The sequence below is a fragment of the Haliotis rufescens genome, unplaced genomic scaffold, assembly GCF_023055435.1.
Source record: "Haliotis rufescens isolate VD_foot unplaced genomic scaffold, xgHalRufe1.0.p SCAF_14, whole genome shotgun sequence".
In the NCBI taxonomy this organism is placed as follows: domain Eukaryota; kingdom Metazoa; phylum Mollusca; class Gastropoda; order Lepetellida; family Haliotidae; genus Haliotis; species Haliotis rufescens.
Window position 1 is genome coordinate 25,504,376 of NW_025963824.1, and position 27,193 is coordinate 25,531,568.

General features: G+C 40.1%; 2 protein-coding genes across 2 annotated transcripts in view; both read left to right on the forward strand.

Annotated features, from left to right (window-relative positions):
• The first annotated feature begins 2,880 nt into the window (after positions 1–2,880).
• Positions 2,881–7,291, forward strand: LOC124131298. Its single transcript, XM_046494485.2, has 5 exons — positions 2,881–2,994; positions 3,473–3,622; positions 4,433–4,546; positions 6,012–6,071; positions 7,220–7,291. The coding sequence occupies exons 2-4, from the start codon at positions 3,478–3,480 to the stop codon at positions 6,053–6,055; spliced, it is 303 nt and encodes a 100-aa protein (XP_046350441.2). The 5' UTR covers positions 2,881–2,994; positions 3,473–3,477; the 3' UTR covers positions 6,056–6,071; positions 7,220–7,291.
• A 7,024-nt stretch (positions 7,292–14,315) lies between these two features.
• Positions 14,316–27,193, forward strand: part of LOC124131247 — a 53,105-nt gene continuing 40,227 nt past the window's right edge. Inside the window, exons 1-2 of the mRNA XM_046494371.2 lie at positions 14,316–14,474; positions 26,785–26,966. Coding sequence (XP_046350327.2) covers positions 26,796–26,966 — 171 coding nt within the window. The 5' untranslated portion in view covers positions 14,316–14,474; positions 26,785–26,795. The remainder of the gene's footprint in view (positions 14,475–26,784; positions 26,967–27,193) is intronic.

The window sequence follows — 27,193 nt, forward strand, 5'->3', positions numbered from 1 at the left end:
AAAATAAATGATACAATCCTTCAAAAATATGTTGTACAATACTTACAAATATGCTTTGCAAATGTACTACCAAAAACTACGGTGGCCCATAAGGGACACGGAGTCTGTTTTTCAATATTTTGATATTTCACTTACATTTATCGTAACCTTTTGCAAATTAACACGATTTGTCTTACAAATATGTGATAAATCATGTTTAAAGAAGATACTGAATCGCTGAAAAACGAAACGAAATGTCAAAAACTAAAATGAAAATACAGAAAACTATATCCACCGCGGTGTAAATAGTTTTCACCTCGGTAAAAATATTATCACCGCGGTGGGAATATTATCACCGCGGTGGAAATAGTTTTCTGTGTATTCATTTTAGTTTTTGACATTTTCGTTTTGTGTTTTTGACATTTTCATTTTAGTTTTTGACATTTTCACTTCACATTTCAGCGACTCAAACGCTACTTAAAAGTACATTTTCTATGTTTTCGGATGTTTTTATACATGATTCATCACATATTTGTATGGCAGATTGTGTTAATTTGCAAAAGGTTAAGATAAAAGTAAGTTAAACATCAAAATATTGAAAAACAGACTCCATGTCCCTTATGGGCCACCGTAAAAAACAGATAACGTGTTACACTGCGAAAAGGTTCATAATAAACGTTTCTTCCATACAGGTTCAAGTGTGACTTCAGGTCTCAAATCCATCTAAGTATAAGCACATTGACAAACTCAAAGACCTCTATCCTACCAAGACCCCCACCCTGAATAGAATTACATGCAACTAGACCCGTGAAGATTCGGAGTAGAATTGGTCTTCAGCAACCAATGCTTGCCGTAAAAGGCGACTATGCTTGTCGTAAGAGGCGACTAATGGGATCGGGTGGTCAGGCTCGCTGACTTGGTTGAAGCATGTCATCGATCCCAATTGCGTTGATCGATGCTCATGATATTAATCACTGGATTGTCTGGTCCAGACTCGATTATTTACAGACCGCCGTCATATAGCTGGAATATTGCTGAGTGCGGCGTTAAACAACAAACCAACACCCCCCACTAACAAAACAACAACAACAAGCAACACCATGCAACTGATCTCTTTATTTATCCACTTAATTTTTCCGCTCCAAAGAAATGTAAATACAATTTTGTAAAGTTCTTTCAGAAGCTTCCCTGGCGGGTTTGGAAGAGTTACAAACAGGTAATTGAGGTTTTAAACAAAATAGGATTTGATAATTGCAAGTCTACCAAGCGGTGTAAATAACTCATTTCACCCTTCTATTAATTATCTGACATATTTCAAATAATTTGTTTTCATAGGTTGTTTTCAGTGTTCTTGCTCGGGTCAGTTAAGAAGTTTATTCCCCAAGCCTTAAACAATTCAGGGTTCCACTCAAATTTCAAATTGGTAAAAATGTTTTTACTAAGAATCAATCCAAACAACTTGATATTTATCAAAGTTAACCTTGAGACCAGATATCTAAGCATATACATGTAACAAATTCACAGTAGCTTCAAAAGATTTTCTGGAACCATCCAATTTAAATTCGGTATCATCTGCATTCTAAGTAAGAAACTATTCTTCATCATTCACTGTTATACCTTTGATATCTGCATTTTCCCATCGTCTAGGCTTATCACCTTTATGTTTTGTTTGTTTATTTGTTTGTTTGTTGTTTAACGCCGCACTCAGCAATATGACGGCGCTCTGTAAATAATCGAGTCTGGGCCAGACAATACAGTGATTGACATCATGAGCATCGATCTACGCAATTGGGATCGATGACATGCATCAACCAAGTCAGCGAGCCTGACCACCCGATCCCGTTAATCGCCTCTTACAACAAACATAGTCACGTGTTGTGGCAAGCATGGGTTGCTGAAGACCCCGGATCTTCACAGATCAGTAGTAAAAGAAACAAGTGAGACCGCCTTATCTGTTTCATATGCAGATCTAGGCAGGGGGGATGACGTCAACTTTCCAAAACTTAACTATTCCTTTATGTCCAGCAATATTCCAGCAGCTCCCGTCTTTGGTGAAAATAATGAAAGAGCAGATGAAACGTGTGTCTTGCAAGAATTGTGACAATCTTGAAGAGTTCTGAACATGTAAATAGTTTCAAAGTTCCGAACATATAAATAATATAATGGACAGGTGACCCCTTCACAGAATTAAATGATACCTTGTGTGAAACAACTACCCTATATGCATGATTATTCAATGTATACACCATCTGTCAAGGAAAATCGAAAGAGCATTTGAAATTGTGTTTTGCAAGAATTGTGTCAATCTGGTAGAGCTCTGAACGTGTAAATAATAATGGGCCGGTGACCCCTTTACAGAAATAAACACTTCCTCAACTGTCGTTAAAATAGAATTATTGTTCAATTTCAAAACTCAGGGCATGTTTAAGTTCTGAGGTTCGGTGTTCAAACCGATGACATTTTCATCCCTACTCTTTTTCAGTATTTTCGATCTTTACACATCAGCAGACATTAAGTCGAATAGGTGGTGTACGTATTACAGCAATTTTATTAAGCTATTTTGTAATCTGTTTTGACAAAATTATTTGATAACCCCCCAAACAAATTGCCCAATAAAAAATGCTCCCCTCCTTTTAGAAAATATGTCCTAAGTGGTGTACTTTTGTCAGTCTTTTAAAAATAAATATGAAACAGAACTTCGTAACATTCAAAGTCAAATTTGTATCTATTCCAAGTCTTTGCTTGTGATATCAGACGGTGAAACAAAACAACATGATAAACACAGTCACGCACATTAAAGTCGAACATCCTGTTCGGAGATAGCGCACATGTTTCAGGTGTAAAACTACAAGTTTATATTTCACATCAGGGCGTCACATTTGGATGCCACAGATACGTGCAACTGACAGGTCGAAAACGCGAAAAGCAAGTGTTGTCAGGTTTGGCTGGCACCCACTGTTTATATAAAGCGAGGCAATGTGATCGTGGTGACGTAGTTCAACGTGAAGATACGTGGTGAGTATTTCAAGCGTTTCTCATTTGTTTTATATTCAATGGTCTGGGTACTGAAATTCACTCTGTAGAATTGCATAAATTAGTCGTGAGGTGATCTAGTGATCGTGTGTTCAGATCATTAATTAGGCCTGATTGTGATAATTGGACTCTAACCATCCCACCCATGAGTTAGACCACATTGGTACACGTTTAGGACCTGCGGCATTGTGTCTTTCCTTTAAACTTCAGCTACTCATTCAAATAACTGATACCCGTGAAGATCCGGGTTAAATTCAGTCTTCAGCAACCCATGCTTGTCGTAAAAGGCGACTTACGGGATCAGGTGGTGGGGCTCGCTGACTTGGTTGATGCATGTCACGTGTCCCAATTGGATAGATCGATGCTCATGATGTCAATCACTGGATTGAAACAACTGGTATACTGTTCAAAGCGGCGTTAAACCCAAACTCACTCACTCACTCTTCATATTCCCCTTCAGACGTTATGAAACTGCTACTGCTGTTTGTCCTCGTGTGTCTGGTGGCGCCATCTGTTGGGTGGAGAAGACGGAGATTTAGATTCAGGTTGAGAAAGGCTCTAACCGCGGTACAAGTTTATAAGGCTGTCGGACCACTTCTTGGTAAAAGAGGTAAGGGAATCTTAAATATTCGTGAGTGTTTTACGAGTTATTATACAGGAGCACACTTTATATATTCTCTATTTGAAAAATGCATTGTATTAATTTTGATTTTGATATCCACGCGATTGTCCCTAGACACTGTTGTAACTACTGACACCAACTAGTAAAGAATAGTTCGGCCCAGGTACCGATAAGATTTGATTCCTGAATTTAGAGTTTGATCAGTTGTTGAAATTCATCAATTGAATATTATGTTCTGAGTGAGTGAGTGAGTACGGTTTTACGCCGCTTTTAGCAATATTCCAGCAATAGCACGGCGGGGGACACCAGAATATTATGTTCTGAAACTAATAGGGGCACGGTGGTGTAGTGATCTTCGGCAACCGTCATTCCAGTCAAGATCCTTTGGTCGTTGGTTTGAATCTGATTCGCCTCAATTTTGATTTGCTTGTACCGTGTTCGTGGGCGGTTCAGTCGTCTTAGGCCCCGCAATTCGCTGTGCAGAGTTGCGTCCCTTGGGTACGACAAAAACCTATGGTCGTAGGTTCGAATTCCGGTTCGTCCCGATTATGTTTCTAGGTTTGTCTGCACCATACCCGTGCTCGTGGGTTTCACCAAATTGGTAAACGTCTGAGACCTGCATCATTTCTGGCTTTCCTCCCACATCAAGCTGACAGGCGATGACATGACTGGACTATTGTTCAAAGCGGGGTAAAACCCAACTCACTCACTGAGTACTGTCGCATAATCCTGTACACTGTATATTTTCACCAAATAATGTGACGGGAAACTATTGAGTATTTTTCATTTATTTGGCAGACGTTGCGAGTCTCGACCTGAACCAGGACGGGTATATTGACCAATCAGAGGCCGAGGAGCAACTCAGCAAAAAGGATGCGGATGCCCTGATGCAGATGAGCGATGAAGGAGACGGTGGGTGGTTCACAATGTACTCTAAACTGAGAGGCAAAGGAAACTACACCTCTCAGTTGATTTTATCATGTTTTTCATTGTCAGTTGAGGGCCGCCTCCGTGGTCTAATGGCAGAGCGTCCGCCCGGAGAGCGGAAGGTCCGGGGTTCGATCCCCGACCGCGTCATACCAAAAGACGTTAAAAGATGGTATTTGTTGTTACCCTGTCTGGCGCTCGGCATTACGGGGCTAAAACAAGGACTAGTCGGCTCGGAGTCAGTGAGTCATGTTAAACTGCGGCATGGTATCTCAGTGAGCTAGCACTATAAATCGGCATCAGTCCGGACTAGTACAAGCAGCCACACACATACATACACGTGCATGCACGTCGCTATATAAGTGCAATAATCTTGGACGCGACGTTAAACCCCATTTCACCTCACCTCACCTCATTGTCAGTTGAAAATATCTTAATGAACTGTACTGGCGCTTAGAAAACTCTCAGGGAATACTTTTACATGCTTTTTTTATTTTTTAAGATATAATTTGATTTACAACTTTTTAAAATTAAAAAAATCGCATAATACGCAAATGCTGAATGGGTATGTTAGATATTTTATCTTTGAAAATCAATTCACTTGTCCCCAGTCTTCATTGAACCAATCTATTTTTACAACAACAAAAAATCACCCAGAATGGGTGATGGTTTAATAGACATAATCAAAGTTTAAAAACAGTTCTTTCAATTTCGGTATACTTTCTTTTGTCCCGCTTTCATATTTGATTCTTCAAGAATTCTACAGTAGTTAATCTGTCGTGCCCTGAGTAGTATACTTCAGGCACTATAAGAAACATATTTATCTGTCCTTGATTTGCATGCGCTAAGCGGTAGATTTTTTAGCAATCTCCTACCCAGAGTTCCATGCGGCCAGCATAGTGCCTCTGCCACAGGTCAACGCCATGTGACGATTCGCCACATCTTATACAGTCCATTTAAGATGTTGCATATGTTTTTCATCTGTTTCATTTTTTACGAGTCTACAAATCTAGATAAGCATATGTCATAGAATGGTTAACTTTCACTGAGTTCCAATATGAAAAGAAATATTTATTAGTACCAGATACTTTTACAACAAGATTCAGCGAGCGCTGTTGTGACGCCTATATTAATATTTATGTTAGAGCAGATAGAATAAGAGTTATCGTTCTTGTTTGAAGTAGCTCTCGTGTTCCTACGCCAACATGGGCACCTTCAAGAGGGGCACGAGAGTAGATTTGGCTTGTTCCGGATTGGGACGAGTTGGTCGCTGCGTCGTCGTGTGGAGTTTGATATAAGTTTTATATAACTTCCGGTGCGTACACGCTCCAGTCCCCTATAACCAGCACAGGACAAAGTTGACCAGTCCAGTATACGCTGCCATCTGATTCTCCTCCAGTTGTACGTGTTGTTGTTACCGTTGACATGATACATCTTGCATTAATTTCAGGTGCTCTGCCTGTCAGCGAGTTTGTGAGGATGGTTCACGAATAGCCCAGATACTTCTCATGTAAGTAGAAAGTTAGGCCAGACACCATATACGGTCGGTATATGGTCTCTGGTTAGTCTTTGATCTATCTCATTAAAATTAGATGTTAGTGCTCGCTGCCGCTACACAAAGTTTGAAAGATCTGAGCACATCCCATTACAGGCCTCGTCTGGCGCTCGATAGTCATGGGTTTGAAATAAGGAGTCGGCTCCGTGTCTGAGTGGGGTATCCATGTCAAAGTGCGGTATGGTATATCTGTGGGTTAGCACTATAAAACTGTCGTTTGCAAGGAAGGTAAATCTTGTAAAGGGTTTATCAATATCAAGGAGGGGCGTTGGGTAGCCTTGTGGTTAAAGCGTTCGCTCGTCACGCCAAATGCCCGGGTTCGATTCCCCACATGGGTACAATTTCTGGTGTCCCCCGCCTAGGTATTGCTGGAAGATTGCTAAAAGGGGCGACTCACTCACTCACACAATATTGTTAGTATATTTAAAATAACCGTTCTCCAACAGACATTTAACTCATTTCGAAAATATTATAAACAGACATCATGCAAACAGTTTCCAGGGGGCACGGGTGGCCCAGTCGTCTAAGGTGCAGAGTTGCGTCTCTTGGGCACGCCAGAAACCTATGATTATGAGTTCGAATCCCGGTTCCGATTATTTTTCTAGGTTTGTCAGCACCATACCCGTGCTCGTGGGTTTCACCGAAGTGGTAAACGTCTGAGACCTGCATCACTTCGAGCTTTCCTCACACATAAAGCTGACACGCCGTGATATAACTGGAAGACTGTTAAACGCGGCGTTAAACCCAACTCACTCACTCATGCAGTTTCCGCCTACCTTTCAAATGACAGCAATGCACGTGAACGTCATGCATGGACGGCAAGCATGCATTCGCTTCACGCCGCTCAATATTTTAACATTTCACTCACTCACTCACTGTTGTGGGGGGTCGGGTAGCCTTGTGGTTAAAGCGTTCTCTCGTCACGCCGAAGACCCGGGTTCGATTCCCGACATTGGTACAATGTGTGAAACCCATTTCTAGTGTCCCCCACCGTGATATTGCTGGAATATTGCTTAAAGCGGCGTTAAAACCAAACTCACTCACTCACTGTAGTCATGGGAATGATCCTTATTTTTATTGAAATGTCTTCGTTTCTGTTTCAGCTGGCGCGATGACAGCCAAATCGTGATCCTGTACCACACACATGATACAAAATAAATAAATCTGCAATGCAACAATGTTGTAACTTTTATATTAATCACCATGGCGCCATCCTACTGTTCAACTTCATCAGTGGGCAGTTTGGAACTCAAGCTGTCCTTCCCCATCCAGGCTCCTCTAGGATTCTAGGGATGGGTAGGTCCCCAGTACCCCCTAGATGTGATGGGTAGATCCCCAGTACCCCCTAGTTGTGATGGGTAGGTCCCCAGTACCCCCTAGATGTGATGGGTAGGTCCCTAGTACCCCCTAGTTGTGATGGGTAGGTCCCCAGTACCCCCTAGTTGTGATGGGTAGGTCCCCAGTACCCCCTAGTTGTGATGGGTAGGTCCCCAGTACCCCCTAGTTGTGATGGGTAGGTCCCCAGTACCCCCTAGATGTGATGGGTAGGTCCCCAGTACCCCTAGTTGTGTTAAGAGCCCACCAAAGAGGAGCCAGTGACTTATTGCGTGTCATCCTTCCCCAATTGCATGAACGCTGCTCATGATTTCAGTCACTGGTTTGTCTGGCCCAGCCTGGATTATTTTCAGGGCGCTGTGATGTAGCTGATGTTGCTGATTGTTGCGTTAAACTATATCCACTCCCTCCAACGCACGGTCACAGATTATATAACCAACCCGTGAAGATCCGAAGATTCAGCAACCCATGCTTGTCGTAAGAGGCGACTAACGGGATCGGGTGGTCAGGCTCGCTGACTTGGTTGATGCATGTCATCGTATCCCAATTGTTCGATGCTCGTGATGTCAATCACTGGATTGTCTGGTCCAGACTCGATTATTTACAGACAGGCTTCATACAGATGGAATATTGGTGAGCGCGTCGTTAAACAACAAACAAAACAAAGCTGAATGTTGCGTAAAACAATATTCACTCACTCCATACTGCCATAGATAATAACCAGTCATACGATAAGCAAACGGAATAAAATGATTATTGTCAGCAGTGCCATACCATATAGATGTGATGGTAACGTTATCGTATTGGTACATACGTGAGACAATTAGATTGAAAAACAAAACCCGTAATTAATCAACTGGATTAACTACCGGGTTCCTGATATGAAAAAAAACACTTGTAAAAGTATTCCATTTCAAATGGTAAATTTTAATGTTGGTCTTAATACCAAAGTGACAAAGGGCATCACATTTACTACTTTGGTGACATTAATAAAGAGTAGTAAGCTGGACGAATCTCAGATTCGATCCAAGAATATTCTGGGCGAAAGGGACATTCGTCACAACTCGCCTCTTTCCGTAACCTGCAAGAAGACTCGTCCCCCTGTCGATGAATGGTATGTGCGAAAATACGACAAACCAATCAGAACGCGCGTATGATTTCAAGTTCTTCGTCAAAGAATCCCTCAGAAATATGTTTTGATTTTACATATATCTTGCATCTAAAAATATACCCAAGGCACAGTTAAATGTGTTCAATCATACTGTATAATTCCGCATGTCCAGATGTGCTTTAAATTGCATCTGAAATATATATAATATATGGGGAAATATATGTGAACCATAACGCGACGAGTTGACAATTATTTTAGGTATGCCCGTTTGCGCTAAGACGGAACCCGGACGCAAAAATGGCCATGAGAGGGGCACGAGTCGCTATTCGGCTCGTCCCGGAATAACACGAGTTGGTCACGAATGCGAAAGGGATAAACCTCTTTTTTTTAGTAGGCAACCGTGAAGATCTGGGTTAGAATCGGTCTTCAGCAACCCATGCTTGTGGTTAGAGGCGACAAACGGGATCGGGTGGTCAGGCTCGCTGACTTGGTTGAAGCATATCCTTGTATCCCATTTGTGTGGCTTGATGATCAAGACGTGACAGGGTAACAACAACTACCGTATTTTAGCTATCTAGTTAGGACGCGGCGTGGTATCGAACCACCGACCTTCCGCTCTCCAGGCAGGCGCTCTATCCCCTAGACCACGGTGACGGCCCATAACGGGCATAGTCTGCCTTTTCTCCACCAAGATAAACGCAAAAATGTATTGAAGTCAATCCTTGAATAACCAGCGTCTCGAGCTCAAAGGGGTATCGCTGACCAGTTTTAGTGACAGATAGTCTTTTTAGATGAAATTCTGCGATTACGCCATGGCAGATTTGCAGAAAATGTAACTTTATCGTGGAATTTGCTTTTTGTTATCAATCAATACAATCAGTTTCATCATTTTAATAGAATTGTAGCACTCAAATTATGCCTAGACATTTTACATGCGATTCAAATATACAAAACATGAATCCTGCAATAAAACAAAACCTGAAATAAATAATTCTCACTTTTAAATATTCTTGTGGTTATGACTACTTAAACTATGTTTACTTCTAACCGTAAATAAATATCGATGACACTGTGACTATATGTATTTGCAGTATTTTCTGTCATGAAATGTGTAAATGCAAGAGATTAAAATGTTTAATGACAAAATGAATTTGTATTAATATTTGAGCCAGAAAACGCAGAATTGTGCAATTTTAGCCTAAGACTTTTGACAATTTTAACGCAGAATTCGTCTGTGATTGGACGGAGAGATTAGCGATGTCTTTGATTGTGACGTCATGGTCATTGTGCATAGTGATGCAGTGTAATTGTAGTGATTTATTACTTGCCCGTGAAGAGATCACCCGTTTAATAAACATACAGCTGTATTACACATTGTGTAATACCAAAACGCGTGCTTATGTACTCTCGGAACACGTTTCACGAACAAATATTGAAAGCTCTCAACATCCCTTGGCTTATTCAACGACATTGCGTGTGGAGATGATGTCACTGAGAGGAGCTTATGCACACTCGATGACCCCAGCAACCTTGTTGCCAGGTTGACGTCACATGGCATTGTTTCGCCGTAGGATCTTGCAACAAAATTCCACAAATGACGTCATCGGGTATTGTGACGTGATTGTCAACTTTGAGGTGCAACGCCCCGTTCCATAAGGCGATCGTACGGTAGCGCAACGACAGTCGTTGGTCTAAGTTAAAGTATATGAGTTGCGACAACCTTAAGGCTACGATAATTTTGTGGAACGGACGCCTGAATTCTAAAGGTGGACCGTTGGATGGTATTAAATTCATACGTTTCAACTTTTGACGTATTTGAAGTATTACTGTGTTAAACTCAGTTGGATTATGCCGTGGATCGTGTAGGTGTCAGCCTATTCACACTCAACAGTATAATTCTAAACACGTTATAAATGGCCAGTAATAAATAAAATACTAAACTCGCTCCCGTGTAAAACCAATTTTATGAAACTCGTGAACAGTTGTGGTATCTGACTCGCTTTCGCTCGTCAGATACCAGAACTATTCACTCGTTTCATAAAATTGGTATTACACGGGAGCTCGTTTAGTATTCTATATATCTCCTAGAATTATCACTTGATCCCAAAAAGTGATATCTCCAGTGGAAGCCAGTTTTGGTGATAAATAGAGGATGTTTCATGTGTCGAGTGAAATATCATGATTCTCTCATCGAGTGTCAGTTTTGGAAGATAAATATGTTTTTACAGCTTCAGGCTACCTGTTATGGCAGTCGTATTCTTCTCAAAGATTGAATAGGCTCCTATTTTTTAAATACGCAAAGTCATTTGATTTATTCAACGCTGTGTAAACGAGTGCATTTGAACAACAGGGTGATGTGGTGCAAAATAAATGTATATGTTAATTTATGGTCAGTTGATGTGCCTTGAGCAATCTGTCATCTGCCATCAATCATGAGATGTATTAAAATAAACTGGATTTTCACTTTTCCAGGTATTTTCATATACTGTTTTCGTAAATGATAAAAATATACGTAAATATATGTGGGGAATCGAACCCGTGCCTTCAAGGTGACTTTAGCGAACATGTAACTCTCCGGACACAGTTGTTGTTTTGTTTGTTTGTTTGTTGTTTAACGCCGCACTCCGCCATATTCCAGCTATATGACGGCGGTCTGTAAATATTCGAATCTGGACCAGACTATCCAGCGATTGACAACATGAGCATCGATCCACGCAATTGGGGTTCGATGACATGCATCAACCAAGTCAGAGAGCCTGACCATTCATTCCGTCAGTCCTACTCTGATCTTCATGGGTGAGTATGTCCTGTCATAAGTCAATATGCGGATAGTGTCGCAAAAAGAACGATAAATTAGTGGAGGCTTATACAATTCATGACACTAGTGGCTGAAGGGATGGGTCGAAAAACCCGTAAATGAACCCGTCGTTTCACTGGGAACAAGCGACCGTGCAGATCAAGATACCCACTGGGCCAAAAGTCACGTGACGGTCTTATAAACACACAGAAAATGGCGTCATCGTTTGCGCGTGTTTGAAGTAAATATTGATCATTGGTCAGCGTTAAAAGAGCAGTCAGCGTCAAGTGACGACACACAGCCGAAAACTTACCGTGTTCACGGACTTTTCAAGTATATATGGTGAATATTCAACATACAAGACGTTACAAGATAATATCTGAATTCTATTATTGTTCGGAAAACTTTGTGGATAATTTGTTGAACAAATTTTAGAAAAAGTGGCACTTGGTATTTTAAGAATTCAACATATTATCTTGTAAGTCAAATTATTGTTTGTAATTTTCAAAACAGATGTATATTTATTTAATGTTCAAACGCCACCCATGGGGTTGTGTGGGTGGAGTTGGGGAGGTGGGGTCACAAGGCGCAAACTATTTGATATTCTGGGAGGGCCTGGGATTTTATCGAAAAAAATCAATTGTCCCAGAAAATACTTGAAAAATATGCTTCAGACTGTTGATAAAGAAAAGAAATTGTCTTCCACCAAAATTACATTGTTGCAAGGTTTTTTTCTTTAAAAAGTATTCAAGCTCATTGGATTAAAAGAAATATCCAGTTTGCAATGGTAGCTGAAAAAATATCTAATCCCCAACCCCCAACCCCCACACCACCAAGAGTATCACATGGTTGGTACCTTAGCACAAAAGTCCCAGCAACCTCTACTGGTCGGAAGAGTGACAAAATGGACTGGGTGGTCAGACTTGGTTGATTGGGTGTCATGGTAACCTGATGGTGTGGATCGTTGCTTGTTATGTCAATCACTGGATTGTCTGGTATCGATTATTTAAAGACCATCGTCATATAGCTAGAATATTCCAGAGTGTGGCGTTAAACAACAAACAAACCATAAATCCTACCTTTTACTTAACACAGGCATACCGAAAAAATATTGAGAGTTTTCAGAATGTCACAACCCTGTCTGAAGGTCAGTGTTAGGTCACACTTACTTCCCTCATTATATTGTAAAAATAATTCTTACCACATCTGGGAAATTTTGTTGGCATATCTGTATCCATATTATTGAAAAAAGCCCCACAAAAAAAATTATCAGACTTTCCTCATTGCTCAAAATATCAATCACTGGATTGTCTGGTCCAGATTGAGTTATTTACATTTGGCCATCCTGTAGCTGGAATATTGCTGAGAGCAGCGTTAAACAACATTATGATACTCCTTATACATACTCCAGGCACCCATGAAGATCCGGGTAGAGAACAGGTCTTCAGCAACCCATGCTTGCCGTAACATGCAACTATGTTTATCGTAAGAGGTTTCTAACGGGATTGGGTGATATCCCATTTGGGTAGAATGATCTCATGATGTCAATCACTGGATTGTCTCGACTATTTACAGACCGCTGTCATATAGCTGGAATATTGCTGAGCGTGGTGTTCAACAAACGACAAACAACAAACATGCTTCAGCCAAACATTCATGCTCCCTGCAAATCACATCCATCGACAGTTGATGTATAAAGATGCCAAGAACATATTGTTTAAATTTTATAGTTTAATATAAAAATAAAATGCCTCACATTATGGAAAAAAAATGATAAAAAATCTAATGATTGAATTATTGTAGACTTATAGTTCCTTGTCCTTTTACACAGTGCAAACGATCACTATCACAATAGAATGGAGATATACACATGATAATCGAGGAAGGTAAACAGTAGAGCCACACCATTATATAGCCAATCAATATCCAGACCAGGGATGATTGATCTCCAATCTGGCCTCCTTTACCTGTCCTGCAGCCAACTCGTTGCTAAGCACAGGTGACACAATGGTACTGGCCCCTTTAATGGCGTCCACAGCATTCTCCTGCAGGGTTTTACTGCATCCTTTCCACCAACATATCGTGAATGACTGTAAATAGTGTATGTCGCGAGTCCTGTAAATAATTTGTGTTGCAAGTCCCGTGCCACAAAAATGCAAAAATTACAACACACCTTCATTGATTGGTTTGTCTGGCCAAAAGTCTTATTGTTGTTATTTGTGGACAGATTGTGCTTGGGTTTGTGGTTAAAATTAATTAATCATTATTAAAAAAAACAAACATTTACAAGATCTAAAAAGAATGATTAAAACTTTTTCTTAAAATAACATGAAACAAAAGTAGTTGTTCACTACAGTCTTCTTTGAAAAATGTCACCCTTAAGATTATAATTCACATGTGTGTAATTTTGGATGGGACCTTGAAATTAAATAGATATTTAAATTTAATATGTCTCATTAAACATAAAGTCAGGGGCTGGAACTGAAAGTTGCTGACTGCATTAATTTTTAATATGAGTTCTACGTTACAAGTTGTTCATGTGATAAAATATAGCTGTTTTTCAAAGATGTCACAACACATGACAACTCATATTTCTATTCAATAACTAAAACCAAGTTCTTTAAGAACTAGCATGAATGTAATTATGTTTCAACATCTTCTACACACACACACACACACACACACACACACACACACACACACACACACACACACACACACACCACTCCTCCTCTCCTACTCAGTCAGTACAACCAATCATTATGTAATCACTTTCTTCCAATAGTCATCACCCTAGTTACTTTAAAAATCTTCACAAACGTATAATTCCATGTTCAATAGCTTTCCTGAGTGTAGAAACAGTTCCTGTCAGGTTTGTAATACAGTGCCCGTCAATCACAAAGTCAGCCAAGCATGCACCTCATATGTCTAGAGCCCCGCCATGTCTTCAGCGACACGCTCCACTGACCTGACACAATAATACGCTAGGTAAGAGGACCTATTTGCTCGCACCCATTTACGACTACAGGTGTCGACTACAGGTGTCGCTGGCGTGGAATCTACCTGACCAGCTACCCTTTACACAGCAAACATCATCTTCGTGGGAGAAGACAAGGTACGTAGATATTAGGAAATAGTGTCACTCGACAAATATCTAACTAGTCAACTCAGTGAGGCCGGTGTTATGGCTTCTGAGTATGTGGGCAGTCAGGTTGTTGATTGTTGTTCAAGTGTTGTTAAGTTATATGTTAACCGTGGTGTTCATCTGTTGTTCCTATGCCAAGGCTGTTGTGCCTTCAAGGATATTTCTGATCAGTTTGTGTTTTCTTTGTCCAGATTGTGTTTTAAGCTTGTGTTAGTTCAGATTTAAACTGAAAGGTGTAGGGGATTCATTTTGAATTTAAGTATGTCGGTCACAGGATGTCTGACTTCAGTGTTTCATGTTCTTAGTTTCTGGTGGGGTGGGGGGCCTCATTTCAACCAGACCAGTATGGGGGATTGGGTACTGATGACTCTGCCTTTATGCTGGTTATTTCAATGTACATGTGTATTCAAAAACGCAAAGGTTATATACTTTTGTTCCTATCCATGTGATCCACTTCGAAAGGGGATTCCACGAAGATGCCACCGCACTCTGCATCCACAGACACGACTGTTTAGAAATAAGTTTTATTCATGCACCATGCTCAGGTCATGTTACTCTGCGTGCCTAGATCAGAAGCTATAAACTGATTATTTGTGTGATTGTTTTTAAACACTTGGTGTGAAACAACTCTGGTCTTGGCATGGTGTATAGCTAGTGCTGACATCAGTCATTACTACGAACAGATTAATGTGGCTTTTGTTTTCCACAGTCGGACTGCAAGACATGTGCCGGTACTCGCAGATATTCAAAAATATAAGATGAAAAACGTTTTAATTATATTGAAAAACGATTTAACAAACCAGTCATCCACTTTCATAATGTGGGAAGCTGTTTCTCTTGTTTTGTTGTAATCTCATAATGATCGTTATATGTTGCCATCAACAACGAAGCGTCATTTTGTGAATCGGTGTACCGGGTATATAGAATTATTCACCCGTAGGGTGAGATGATCAGGGTCTAAAAAGCCTGAAATTCAACTACCCCTGAGGATAACTTTAAACAATTTCTTCACAGAGCTAGAATTGGAGTTGAGAATTTGCATGAATGTAATCTCGTTTCAACATCTTTCACCCCACCTACAGACACAGGATATAATTGGTCTGAAGCAACCCATGCTTGTCGTAAGAGGCGACCAACAGAATGAGATGATCAGGCTTGGTGACTTGGTTGAGGCATATCATTGTGTCCCAATTGTGTAGATTGATGCTCATGATGTCACCTGACGCGATTATTTATAGACCTCTGTCATATACCTGGACTGTTGCTATAGTGCAGCGTGACACAACAAAGTCGCAAGTTAGAAATTAACCAGAAATGTTTAGTGGCCTGAATAGTGATAACGTATCACACCCTTTCAATGCTACCAAATTTTTTTAAAAGGACAGAAGTTCTACTCCCGTCAAGAATGTCACTATCCCTAGGGTTTGTCAAATTGACATTGGCTAGCAACATGGTGCAGATTACTATGCTTGTTAGCAGTGCTGAGAAATCAAGTCCCTCTGAGTGCCCACAAGGTTTTCATTTACCTTAATCCATGGATCCCCTACAATCCCCATGGAGATTCCTGGTTAGAATGGGTCCCCAGCAACCTATGCCGATCAATACAAGGTGACTAAATTGATGGGGTGGTCAGCAAACTTGGTTTGTTAGTAGCAAGCACTGGATTGTCTGGTCCAGACTCGCTTACTTACAGACCGCTGTCATATAGCTTGAATAGTGCTTAGTGGGCTGTTAAACAACAAACAAACAACATGGTGTGGGAAAAAGAAGTATCTTCGGCTGGCCCTGGCGTCTTTGCCAGCAATGCACACACTACTAGAGCAGCTTATGTCTCCCACAGGAAGCCCAGGGTCTCATAAACAACAAACACACAATTAACCCTTGGTGTTTGACTGAATATTTGACAAAATTTGAGATTTGTGAACCTGTCATGCCTGTATGGGCAGATTGATGATTGAACAGGTGTCTTGACGAGGCAGGCGGCAGGTTAAGCAATCATACCTGTGTTATTAGTTATAATAATTACCCAATTAATCATCTTAATCATCCATGATGAAATGCTGACACACGTCTGAATGCTCAGTGGATTTAAAATATTTACGTAATATAATATTACATTTTGTACATTTTTTTTTGCTATCACGGGTGTATACTAAGAATTATTTAGTTATTCAACTAAAGGCCAAAACATTAGTATAATCTTTGTTACAGTATGCTTGGTATGATCACATTAGCGCTACGATCACTTTGCGGAAGGGGCGGTCGGGTAGCCTAGTGGTTAAAGCGTTCGCTTGTCACGCCGAAGACCCGGGTTCGATTCCCGACATGGGCACAATGTGTGAAGCCCATTTCTGGTGTCTCCCGCCGTGATATTGCTGGAATATTGCTAAAAGCGGCGTAAAACCTTACTCACTCACTCACTCACTTTGCGGAATGGGGACCCAGATCTTTCAGTTTGGCCAAAAATGATGATAGGATGCAGGATTATTGGCTGTTTTTTTTGTGCATTTTTTTTTAGACAAGTTCATTTGCACGATATTAAGAGTCTTTGTATTCTGGAGGAAAGGCAGTGTAGTCTCAGTTATTAATATTCCCTTTTCGCAACGATTCATAACCGCTCGGTAGAGTGATGTCCAAACTGCACTCAAGAAACCCCAAAGGCCTTATCATCCTCCACACACACACAGAACCTGCAGACATGAGAGAAGTTGTACCTGATGTACAGTTTGTAGGTTCGTTATGGGGAAAGCAGGTTAGTGTTAATTAACTGCCCTTGGTAAAAAGTCTGCAGGTGGAGTTAATGGAAGACCTCGGCCTTCTGCAAATGATAATTCCCTGAAAAATAGCGTTACCCTTATATTATTTGCATGGGGAAATGAAATGACACATTTGAAGTTATCATGGATGTATGTGGTTTCAACCTTTACTACGGTTGGAGTTCTGGGTCTGAATAGATCCCCAGCTCTCTCCGTTAGCTGTAACAGCTGATTTATGTGGATAAGCTCATTATAATGTTGAAAGGTTTGGTTGAAAGTGTGTGATATGACCCCAAATGTTTGGTCTGACTGACTGACTGACTCTCACTTATTGGGTGACCTATGACTGTCATGGAACATCCTCCTCACTCCACTCCATTCCGCTTCTCTCCCCTCTGCTTCTGACCCATGAAGATCCGGGTTAGACTTGGTCTTCAGCAACCCATTGTCGTAAGAGACAACTATGCTTGTCATAATAGGCAACTATGCTTGTCGTAAGAGGCGCCTATGCTTGTTGTAAGAGGCGACTAACAGGATCGGGTGGTCAGGCTCGCTGACTTGGTTGATGCATGTCATGGTATCCCAATTGCATAGATCAATGCTCATGATGTCAATAACTAGATTGTCTAGTCCAGACTCAATTATTTACAGCCTGACATCATATAGCTGGAAGATTGCTGAGTGCTGTGTTAAACAAGAAACAATCAATCAAACCCTTCTGCTTGTCCCAACTCTGCTTAGCTCCACTCCACTCCACTCCACTCCACTCCACTCCACTCCACTCCCTGGCTGTCAGGCTCCCAGTGTGACGGTTACAGGTTCATCGTCCCAGACTCTGATATGACCCTGTGTCAAGAACTGGAACACGAGACATTCAAAAGATCTTGAGTCACAGCTGCTGACCTCCAAGACAATGAAATCTTCATGATGTAAGTTTAAAGTTAAACACAGGTGCAAAATCTGGAATATGTGTTGGAATTAGCTCCCTATAAGTTACAAGATGAGGTATCTTAGCTTTTTAATTTTATTTTAACTTCAGTTTTGTTTGATTGTTTTTAAAACAAGTCCTCAGATGAGATATTTAATATTCTGCTGCTCTGTGCACATATAGTGAAAGATAAAAAGAGAATGACAGGTCTGTATCTCAGGATCATAAAAGGGATGCAGTGTTAAGAAGAAGGACCATACTTTGACATCTCATATATTTGCAATGTTCCCAGTCTGGAAAGAACTTTGGGCTTTCTGTCCACATTAAGCAGACATGCCGTAATATAACCAGAATACTGTTAAAAACGGTGTTAAACCCAACTCACTCCCTCACTCACTCTGGAAAGAGCTATTAATGTACCGGGTATTGGTTTAAATCGATGATCACTAGATGAGTGAGTGAGTGAGTTGGGTTTAACACCGCTTTTAACAGTATTCCAGTTATATCATGGCATGTCAGCTTAATGTGGGAGGAAAGTCTGAAGTAATGCAGGTCTCAGACATTTACCACTTCGGTGAAACCCACGAGCACGGGTATGGTGCTGACAAACCTAGAAACATAACCAGGCGAACCGGGATTAGAACCCACAATCATAGGTTTCTGGCATGCCCAAGGGACGCAACTCTGCACAGCGAATCGTGGCGCCTTAGATGACTGGGCCACCCGTGCCCCCTGTTTACTATGTGAAACCACTCAGCATTGGATGGGGATACTGAGATATGAGAGGACAACAACTTGTTGAATTGTATTTTATTAACTTGCAATAAAGATAAACATGCTTAAGTTGATTACTCCCGTAGGAATTCTGCTTTAGACTTGGCCCCAAGCAACCTATGCTGGTCGTAAGAGGCGACCAAATGTATTGGGTGGGTGGTCAGACTCGGTGACCTGGTTGACTGAGTGTCATCGTAGCCTGACGTTGTGGATTGTTGCTTACAATATCAATCACTAGATTGTCCAGTCCAGATTCATACATTCTTTTACATCAGGCCATGGGCATGTAGCTGGAATATTGAGTGTGTCTCATTTAACAGCAAACAAACATTACAATCCTCACATAGACATTGGGAATATCCCTGTCAAAAGTTGAGCAGTATATTGCAAACACTGGCAATGCCCCATTTTAGGTGAGACATTATCACGAGACATTATCACAAGACATAATCACAAGACATTATCACGAGGCATTTAAACATCCCCCAGGTGGGTATTTGGTAATTCTATGAGCTCGGCCACATATTTGAACTGTCCCCCATTCAGTCGAGGTAAGCATGTCAGGGAGGGTTGGTAGAGTTTAACATCTCATTCTGACTCAACGATATTCACAAAGGGATCAACAATTTCATTGTCTGTGGGGAGCCTGGAATATTTCTTATAGACAGTATTATTTACAATCGTGGTTTCATATCCTTGATTACCCAGTGTATTAGATCACCATACTATTATGAGAAATACCTGGCTTCACCGCCATAGGTACATTTCATGGGGTGGCCCAGTCATCTAAGGCGCCACGATTCGCTGTGCAGATTGTGGGTTCGAATCCCGGTTCGCCCTGATTATGTTTCTAGGTTTGTCAGCACCATACCCGTGCTCGTGGGTTTCACCGAAGTGGTAAACGTCTTAGACCTGCATCACTTCGGACTTTTCTCCCATATTAAGCTGACACGCCGCGATATAACTGGAATACTGTTAAAAGCGGTGTTAAACCCAACTCACTCACTCACATTTCTGTAGTAACGTCACCACCCACTCTGCCACCCAGAGTTCCTTGCCATCAGCCTGGTACCTCTGCCACAGGCCAGAGGGACTTGATGAGGGTGTATATTGTGATTTAATCTGATTGACCAATCAGAATCAAGTAATTTTCAAATTCATGGTCGAATCAATTTTTGATAGGAATAATCCGACATGTCATTCTATTTAAATATTCATTTGACAAAGAACTCACTTTGACACATCCTTTGTATCTCTAGGTAAACCCCTGTATCCATTTCTGTGATTCTAGCAATCTCATTAAAATCAGATCTTTGTTCTCTCTTCCGCTAAACAAAGATCTGAGGACATCCCATTATGGGTCACGTCAGGCCGACCTTGCGCGAACTTTGACCGACCAATGGAATGAACAATCAGTAGCTTTCTCACGCTTTTCAAATTGGCAACTTCGCTTTGAAACATATTTTGACAAATTCTCGATTACAAATTTGAAACCTGAACAAAAAAACATTCTGGAATGGATGGTCTAGATTGTAAGGATTCAATCGTTAAACCCGTAACTATCGTTCGGAATACACCATGTTAAAGATTTCGAGATTGCATGACTAGAAATCACATTCCAAATGTCACTTTCATAATCTGGTAAGCGACGCACTGATTGGTTGGATGAAAGGTCATTCTGACGTGACCCCTAATGGGATGTCTTCAGATCTTTGTTTAGAGGAAGCGAGAACTAAGGTCTGATTTTAATGAGATTGGTGATTCTAGCAATTTGATTTGCTACATTGCTCAATCTAATGAACCAATCAGAATGCGGGTTACAAACCAGTCTCAATATCAACAACATGGCAGCCAATCCCATTGATTACGATGAAGATTGCAAGAAATTCAACAATGAAAAACTGACTGACACGCAAAAGGGAGCCCTTCGAAAACCTTGTTGATAGATATGATGTTGTCATGTCCATTTAATCTCGCAGTGGCTTTGGTCTCCAGGGAAGAGGAGTTACCTCCCTTACCCATTTCGTTTTTCCTCATCTCCACGTTTGATTGGTTAGTAAAATGTTAATGAAAGTCATGGGAATGGGTCCAGGAGTAAGTGTAGGTTTACTGCTTTGTTTGTCGATTAACGCTGCACTCAGCAATATTCCAGCTATATGACGTCAATCTGTAAATAATCAACTCGCACCAGACAATCCAGTGATTGATGTCATGAGCATTGATCCACGCAATTGGGATCTATGACAAGCATCAACCAAGTCGGCAAGCTTGACCACCCGATCCTGTTAGTTGCCCCTCACGACAAGCATAGTCGCCTCTTACGACAAGCATAGTCACCCTTTTACGACAAACATAGTCGCCGTACTGAAATGTAACCCTAGAAGTTTAAGAAGATGCTTTTGATCGTGATATTTCTATCTCTCTGTGATACATCTAACTGATTCTCATAATATGTCAAGTGTATATTTGTATAGAATGACATTTCCATATATCCCTATCAAAAGTTGAGGAGTATATTATTCGAATCTTTTTTGAATGTCATGGAGAAATAAATACCCTATCAATGGTGGATTGGTATAATTATTCATGGCTAATTTGTCAATGAATTAATTATAACTAAAAGCAGATGTATAATTCTATTATATCACTTTTGAAACAGGATATACTGAATATTGAAATAGGCTTTAGTTATATATTGATCATGGTATGACATTTCTACTTACTGCATGATATCAATGTAATATTTAATACAAACACTGAGGGTTGCTTGACGATAAAGTCAATTTCAGTTGAAGCAGGTACATAATTCTATTATATTCCATTGGTAGCAAGTATTGATATACTGTCATATCCACTGGCTGTGAATATTTAAATAGACTTTTGTAATAAATACCAATGGGTTGTAAAGGATTATAAATACTTCCGAGTCCGTTGCATGCTCTCTTTTGTGTGGCTCTGCTTGTTCTGCCTTGCAGTGACACTAAGGCCAACAATGTGTTGGCGGTTCAAACACTGGCACTGAAAGCGGAAACTATTGTCACGCAGTGTGTTGTCTACATTGACTTCAGCGATGTTCTACATTTACATCAGGTGTTGTTAAACCAGACAGGCTCTATTCACAGACCTAACTTGTGACTGACTGGTTGAGATATTACCATATTATACAAGGTGTTATATCACGGTGACCAGCTTTGTCGAATTGGACTTTTCTTGAAGAGGTGAGATGTGGTGTAGATCTATTGACGTGGAAGAGGGTTCGTACATTTGAGATTTAGATGACTGAAAAATTTATTTTTATATGGCCCAGTCTTCAATTTTGGGTGATACTGTTATCAGCTGATATTTCAACTGACGGTTATTATTTCAATTTAGGATTATGACTCCATATGTTGAATATTTTTCTCAAACCATATACAGAAATTTATAAATAGGATACCAAACTAATGATTTTGATTTTCAGGGAAAGCATTTTGGACTTTGGAAAATTGATGTTTGTTAAGTTGCATTTTGGCACCCCATTTATCCAAAAATCGTGTCACTTGTTTGCCATTAACATTAAATTTGTATAAAGACTAAATACAGAAATGAGATACTTCCAAAAGATATCTTATCTTTCATGATTTATTTTCATGAAGTGATGTTTCTTTTGTGGTTCAGTAAATAACCCATTCGTAATGTAGTCTTTGTCTGCAGTTCAGTATATAACCTATTGGTAATGTAGTCTTTGTCTGCAGTTCAGTATATAACCTATTGGTAATGTAGTCTTTGTCTGCAGTTCAGTATATAACATATTGGTAATGTAGTCTTTGTCTGCAGTTCACTATATAACCTATTGGTAATGTAGTCTTTGTCTGCAGTTCAGTATATAACCTATTGGTAATGTGGTCTTTGTCTGCAGTTCAGTATATAACCTATTGGTAATGTAGTCTTTGTCTGCAGTTCAGTATATAACCTATTGGTAATGTAGTCTTTGTCTGCAGTTCAGTATATAACATATTGGTAATGTGACCTTTGTCTGAGGTTCAGTATATAACCTATTGGTAATGTGGTCTTTGTCTGCAGTTCAGTATATAACCTATTGGTAATGTGGTCTTTGTCTGCAGTTCAGTATATAACATATTGGTAATGTGGCCTTTGTCTGCAGTTCACTATATAACCTATTGGTAATGTAGTCTTTGTCTGCAGTTCAGTATATAACCTATTGGTAATGTAGTCTTTGTCTGCAGTTCAGTATATAACATATTGGTAATGTGACCTTTGTCTGAGGTTCAGTATATAACCTATTGGTAATGTGGTCTTTGTCTGCAGTTCAGTATATAACCTATTGGTAATGTGGTCTTTGTCTGCAGTTCAGTATATAACCTATTGGTAATGTGACCTTTGTCTGAGGTTCAGTATATTACCTATTGGTAATGTGGTCTTTGTCTGCAGTTCAGTATATAACCTATTGGTAATGTAGTCTTTGTCTGCAGTTCAGTATATCACCTATTGGTAATGTGGTCTTTGTCTGCAGTTCAGTATATAACATATTGGTAATGTGGCCTTTGTCTGCAGTTCACTATATAACCTATTGGTAATGTGGCCTTTGTCTGCAGTTCACTATATAACATATTGGTAATGTGGCCTTTGTCTGCAGTTCAGTATATCACCTATTGGTAATGTGGCCTTTGTCTGCAGTTCACTATATAACCTATTGGTAATGTAGTCTTTGTCTGCAGTTCAGTATATAACCTATTGGTAATGTGGTCTTTGTCTGCAGTTCAGTATATAACATATTGGTAATGTGGTCTTTGTCTGCAGTTCAGTATATTACCAATTGGTAATGTAGTCTTTGTCTGCAGTTCAGTATATTACCAATTGGTAATGTAGCCTTTGTCTGCAGTTCAGTATATAACCTATTGGTAATGTGGCCTTTGTCTGCAGTTCAGTATATAACCTATTGGTAATGTAGTCTTTGTCTGCAGTTCACTATATAACCTATTGGTAATGTAGTCTTTGTCTGCAGTTCAGTATATAACATATTGGTAATGTGGTCTTTGTCTGCAGTTCAGTATATCACCTATTGGTAATGTGGTCTTTGTCTGCAGTTCAGTATATTACCAATTGGTAATGTAGTCTTTGTCTGCAGTTCAGTATATAACATATTGGTATTGGGCCTTTGTCTGCAGTTCACTATATAACCTATTGGTAATGTAGTCTTTGTATGCAGTTCAGTATATAACCTATTGGTAATGTAGCCTTTGTCTGCAGTTCAGTATATAACCTATTGGTCATGTGGTCTTTGTCTGCATTCAGTATATAACCTATTGGTAATGTGGTCTTTGTCTGCAGTTCAGTATATTACCAATTGGTAATGTAGCCTTTGTCTGCAGTTCACTATATAACCTATTGGTAATGTGGCCTTTGTCTGCAATTCAGTATATAACCTATTGGTAATGTGGTCTTTGTCTGCAGTTCAGTATATAACCTATTGGTAATGTGGTCTTTGTCTGCAGTTCAGTATATAACCTATTGGTAATGTAGTCTTTGTCTGAAGCTCAGTATATAACCTATTGGTAATGTAGCCTTTGTCTGAAGATCAGTATATAACCTATTGGTAATGTGGCCTTTGTCTGCAGTTCAGTTTATAACCTATTGGTAATGTGGCCTTTGTCTGCAGTTCAGTATATAACCTATTGGTAATGTGGTCTTTGTCTGTGTTTCAGATTGGTTATTTTTGTCATGGTAGCCAATTCCCTAATCTTTGTGTTGTGGTAACATGCACCAAGATCTGATTTTAATGAAATAGTTTATCACCTTAATGCCAAGGTGGGGTAACAACAAGTACCATCTTCAACGTCTTTTGGTATGAAGTGGCCAGGAGATCGATCCACCGACCTTCCACTGTCTGGACACTTGCTCTATCCACTACACGTCTCTAACCATTGAATAATATCCAACATCAATGTGTAGTAATTATAGTAAACATCATGTATTATCTGACCTTGTATTAAAAGTTTCTGATTGGTTATTGAATGGGTAATAGTTTCCTATGTACATGCTGATAGATACATGTATGTTTAAATTTTATTTACGCCACTGGGAAATGCCGAACTTCTTACCAATGCCAATACAATGATATGATTATATATGATTATGTTGAAACTGAAACCAATCGAATGCAGTTTAGCACTCTGGTAAGATAAATTTGTCAAATCATGAAGAAGGACAATTTTAGATTTTCCCCTGTGCATTGTGTTTGTTTGTTGTTTAACTCCGTGCTCAGCAATACTCCAGCTTAGTGACAGTGATCTGTAAATAATTTAGTCTGGACCTGACAATCCAGTGATTGACATGAGCATCGATCTGTGCAATTGGGATACGATGACATGCATCAACCAAGTCAGCGAGCCTGACCACCCTACCCTTTCGTTGCCTCTTACAACAAGCATAGATGCCTTTTACGTCAAGCATGGGTTGCTGAAGACCTATTCTACCCCAGATCTTCACGGGTCTCATGATGAACGACAGGTATCACATTCACAAACATTGTCACAGAGTCTTGTCAAGTGTAGATATGGTGGGGTAGCCAAGTTGTTAAAGGTTTCCTTGCCGAGTTGCGATTTCTTACATGGGCACAATGTGTGGAACTGATATCCTAAATAGATATTGCAAGAATAACCTAAGCCATACACTGGAACACAATCGTGATAATTGGGAAACAATTTCCATTTGTTAGCCAAAAAATTGTCAATTGATTTTTACTTTAGCTGAAAAAATATCTTAAATTATTAATTCGTGGAATATGTTACCCAAAACTGGATGTGTATGCTTCCAGAAGGTGGATGTGCACCCGACATCCCCCCTCTGGATCCACTATGTGTCACCATGGAAACAAGTTTAATTGGCTTGGACTGATGGAAGAAGCAGGGGAATATTTCATTATTTGCTCACGTATCGATGTAGTGTTGAAGTGATGCTGATATGTTTACTATTGTTCGTTGGCATGGAAACAAATTGGACATGGAATCATTTGAAGATGGAATCAGTTTAACAACGCCCTCAGTTATCTCCATCCTTACATGGTGTATACCCTGGACTCTCATGAAAATAATACCGTGGTTAGAGGACTAATCCTTACACTCTTCAGTGGAATCTAGCCAAATCAGACCCGTGAAGATTCCGGGGTAGAACAGGTCTTCAGCAACCCATGCTTACCGTAACAGGCGACTGTGCTTGTTGTAAAAGGCGACTAACAGGATCGGGTGGCCAGGCCCGCTGACTTGGTTGATACATGCCATCGATCCCAATTGCGTGGGTCGATGCTCATGATGTCAATCACTGGATTGTCTTGTCCAGACTCGATTATTTCACAGACCGCCGTCATATAGCTGGAATATTGCTGAGTACAGCGTTAAACAACAAACAAACTGTCCAAATCAGACTCTGTCAAATTCCGATTTCGGTGAACATAATAAATTGTCATTTCTCAAACTGACCTACAACTCTCTAATTCGGACTTTTACACTTCGGACTTCCTGACAACCAATTTACTATGAAAAGAAGCTGTCTAAATCAGACCGGACCAGATTGAATGTTCTGTTACTTTTAAATAAGCTCAGTCATTGTCGGCTAAAACAACAGTGCTAATCGCGCTTGTAATCCCATTGATCTTAACACAGTTTCAAATTGCAGGTTCAGAATTTGACTTGATTATGACCATTGGTTTGTCCTCATAATGTATTCCGCTTGTCTATGACTTGGATCAGTTCCTCCCACACTAAGCTGACAGACCGATGTGACTGATGTATTGTTCACTCACTCACTCATATTATCTTTGCAGGATCTCATGGGATGATGACTTCATCACTAAATATGCTACGAATAGTGGTGGTGCTCTCCCTTGTTGTCATGGCAACTGGCGAGTTTACCTTCACCTGCAACCGATCCCCATCAGCAATTGGTCCCGCTATGCCCGAGCTGCCCCAGCAATATGAAATGCGAGTGGAGGCCAACATTATCCAGGTGAGACATAAACAGTGGTTAGGGAACATGTTTCACTAATTCTTATAAAGTCATGTAAAAATTAAGGACAAATAATTGGTAAGTTATACTTTTCTGGTAATATATCAGCAACAGTAAAATAAAGTTAACTGCCTTTTTGTCTGTCATTCTGAGTTGACACTGCCAAAGGTTTGTTTTTTTGTTATGACTGATTCTCACTGAAATGACATCCTGGAAGACTGGCCTAA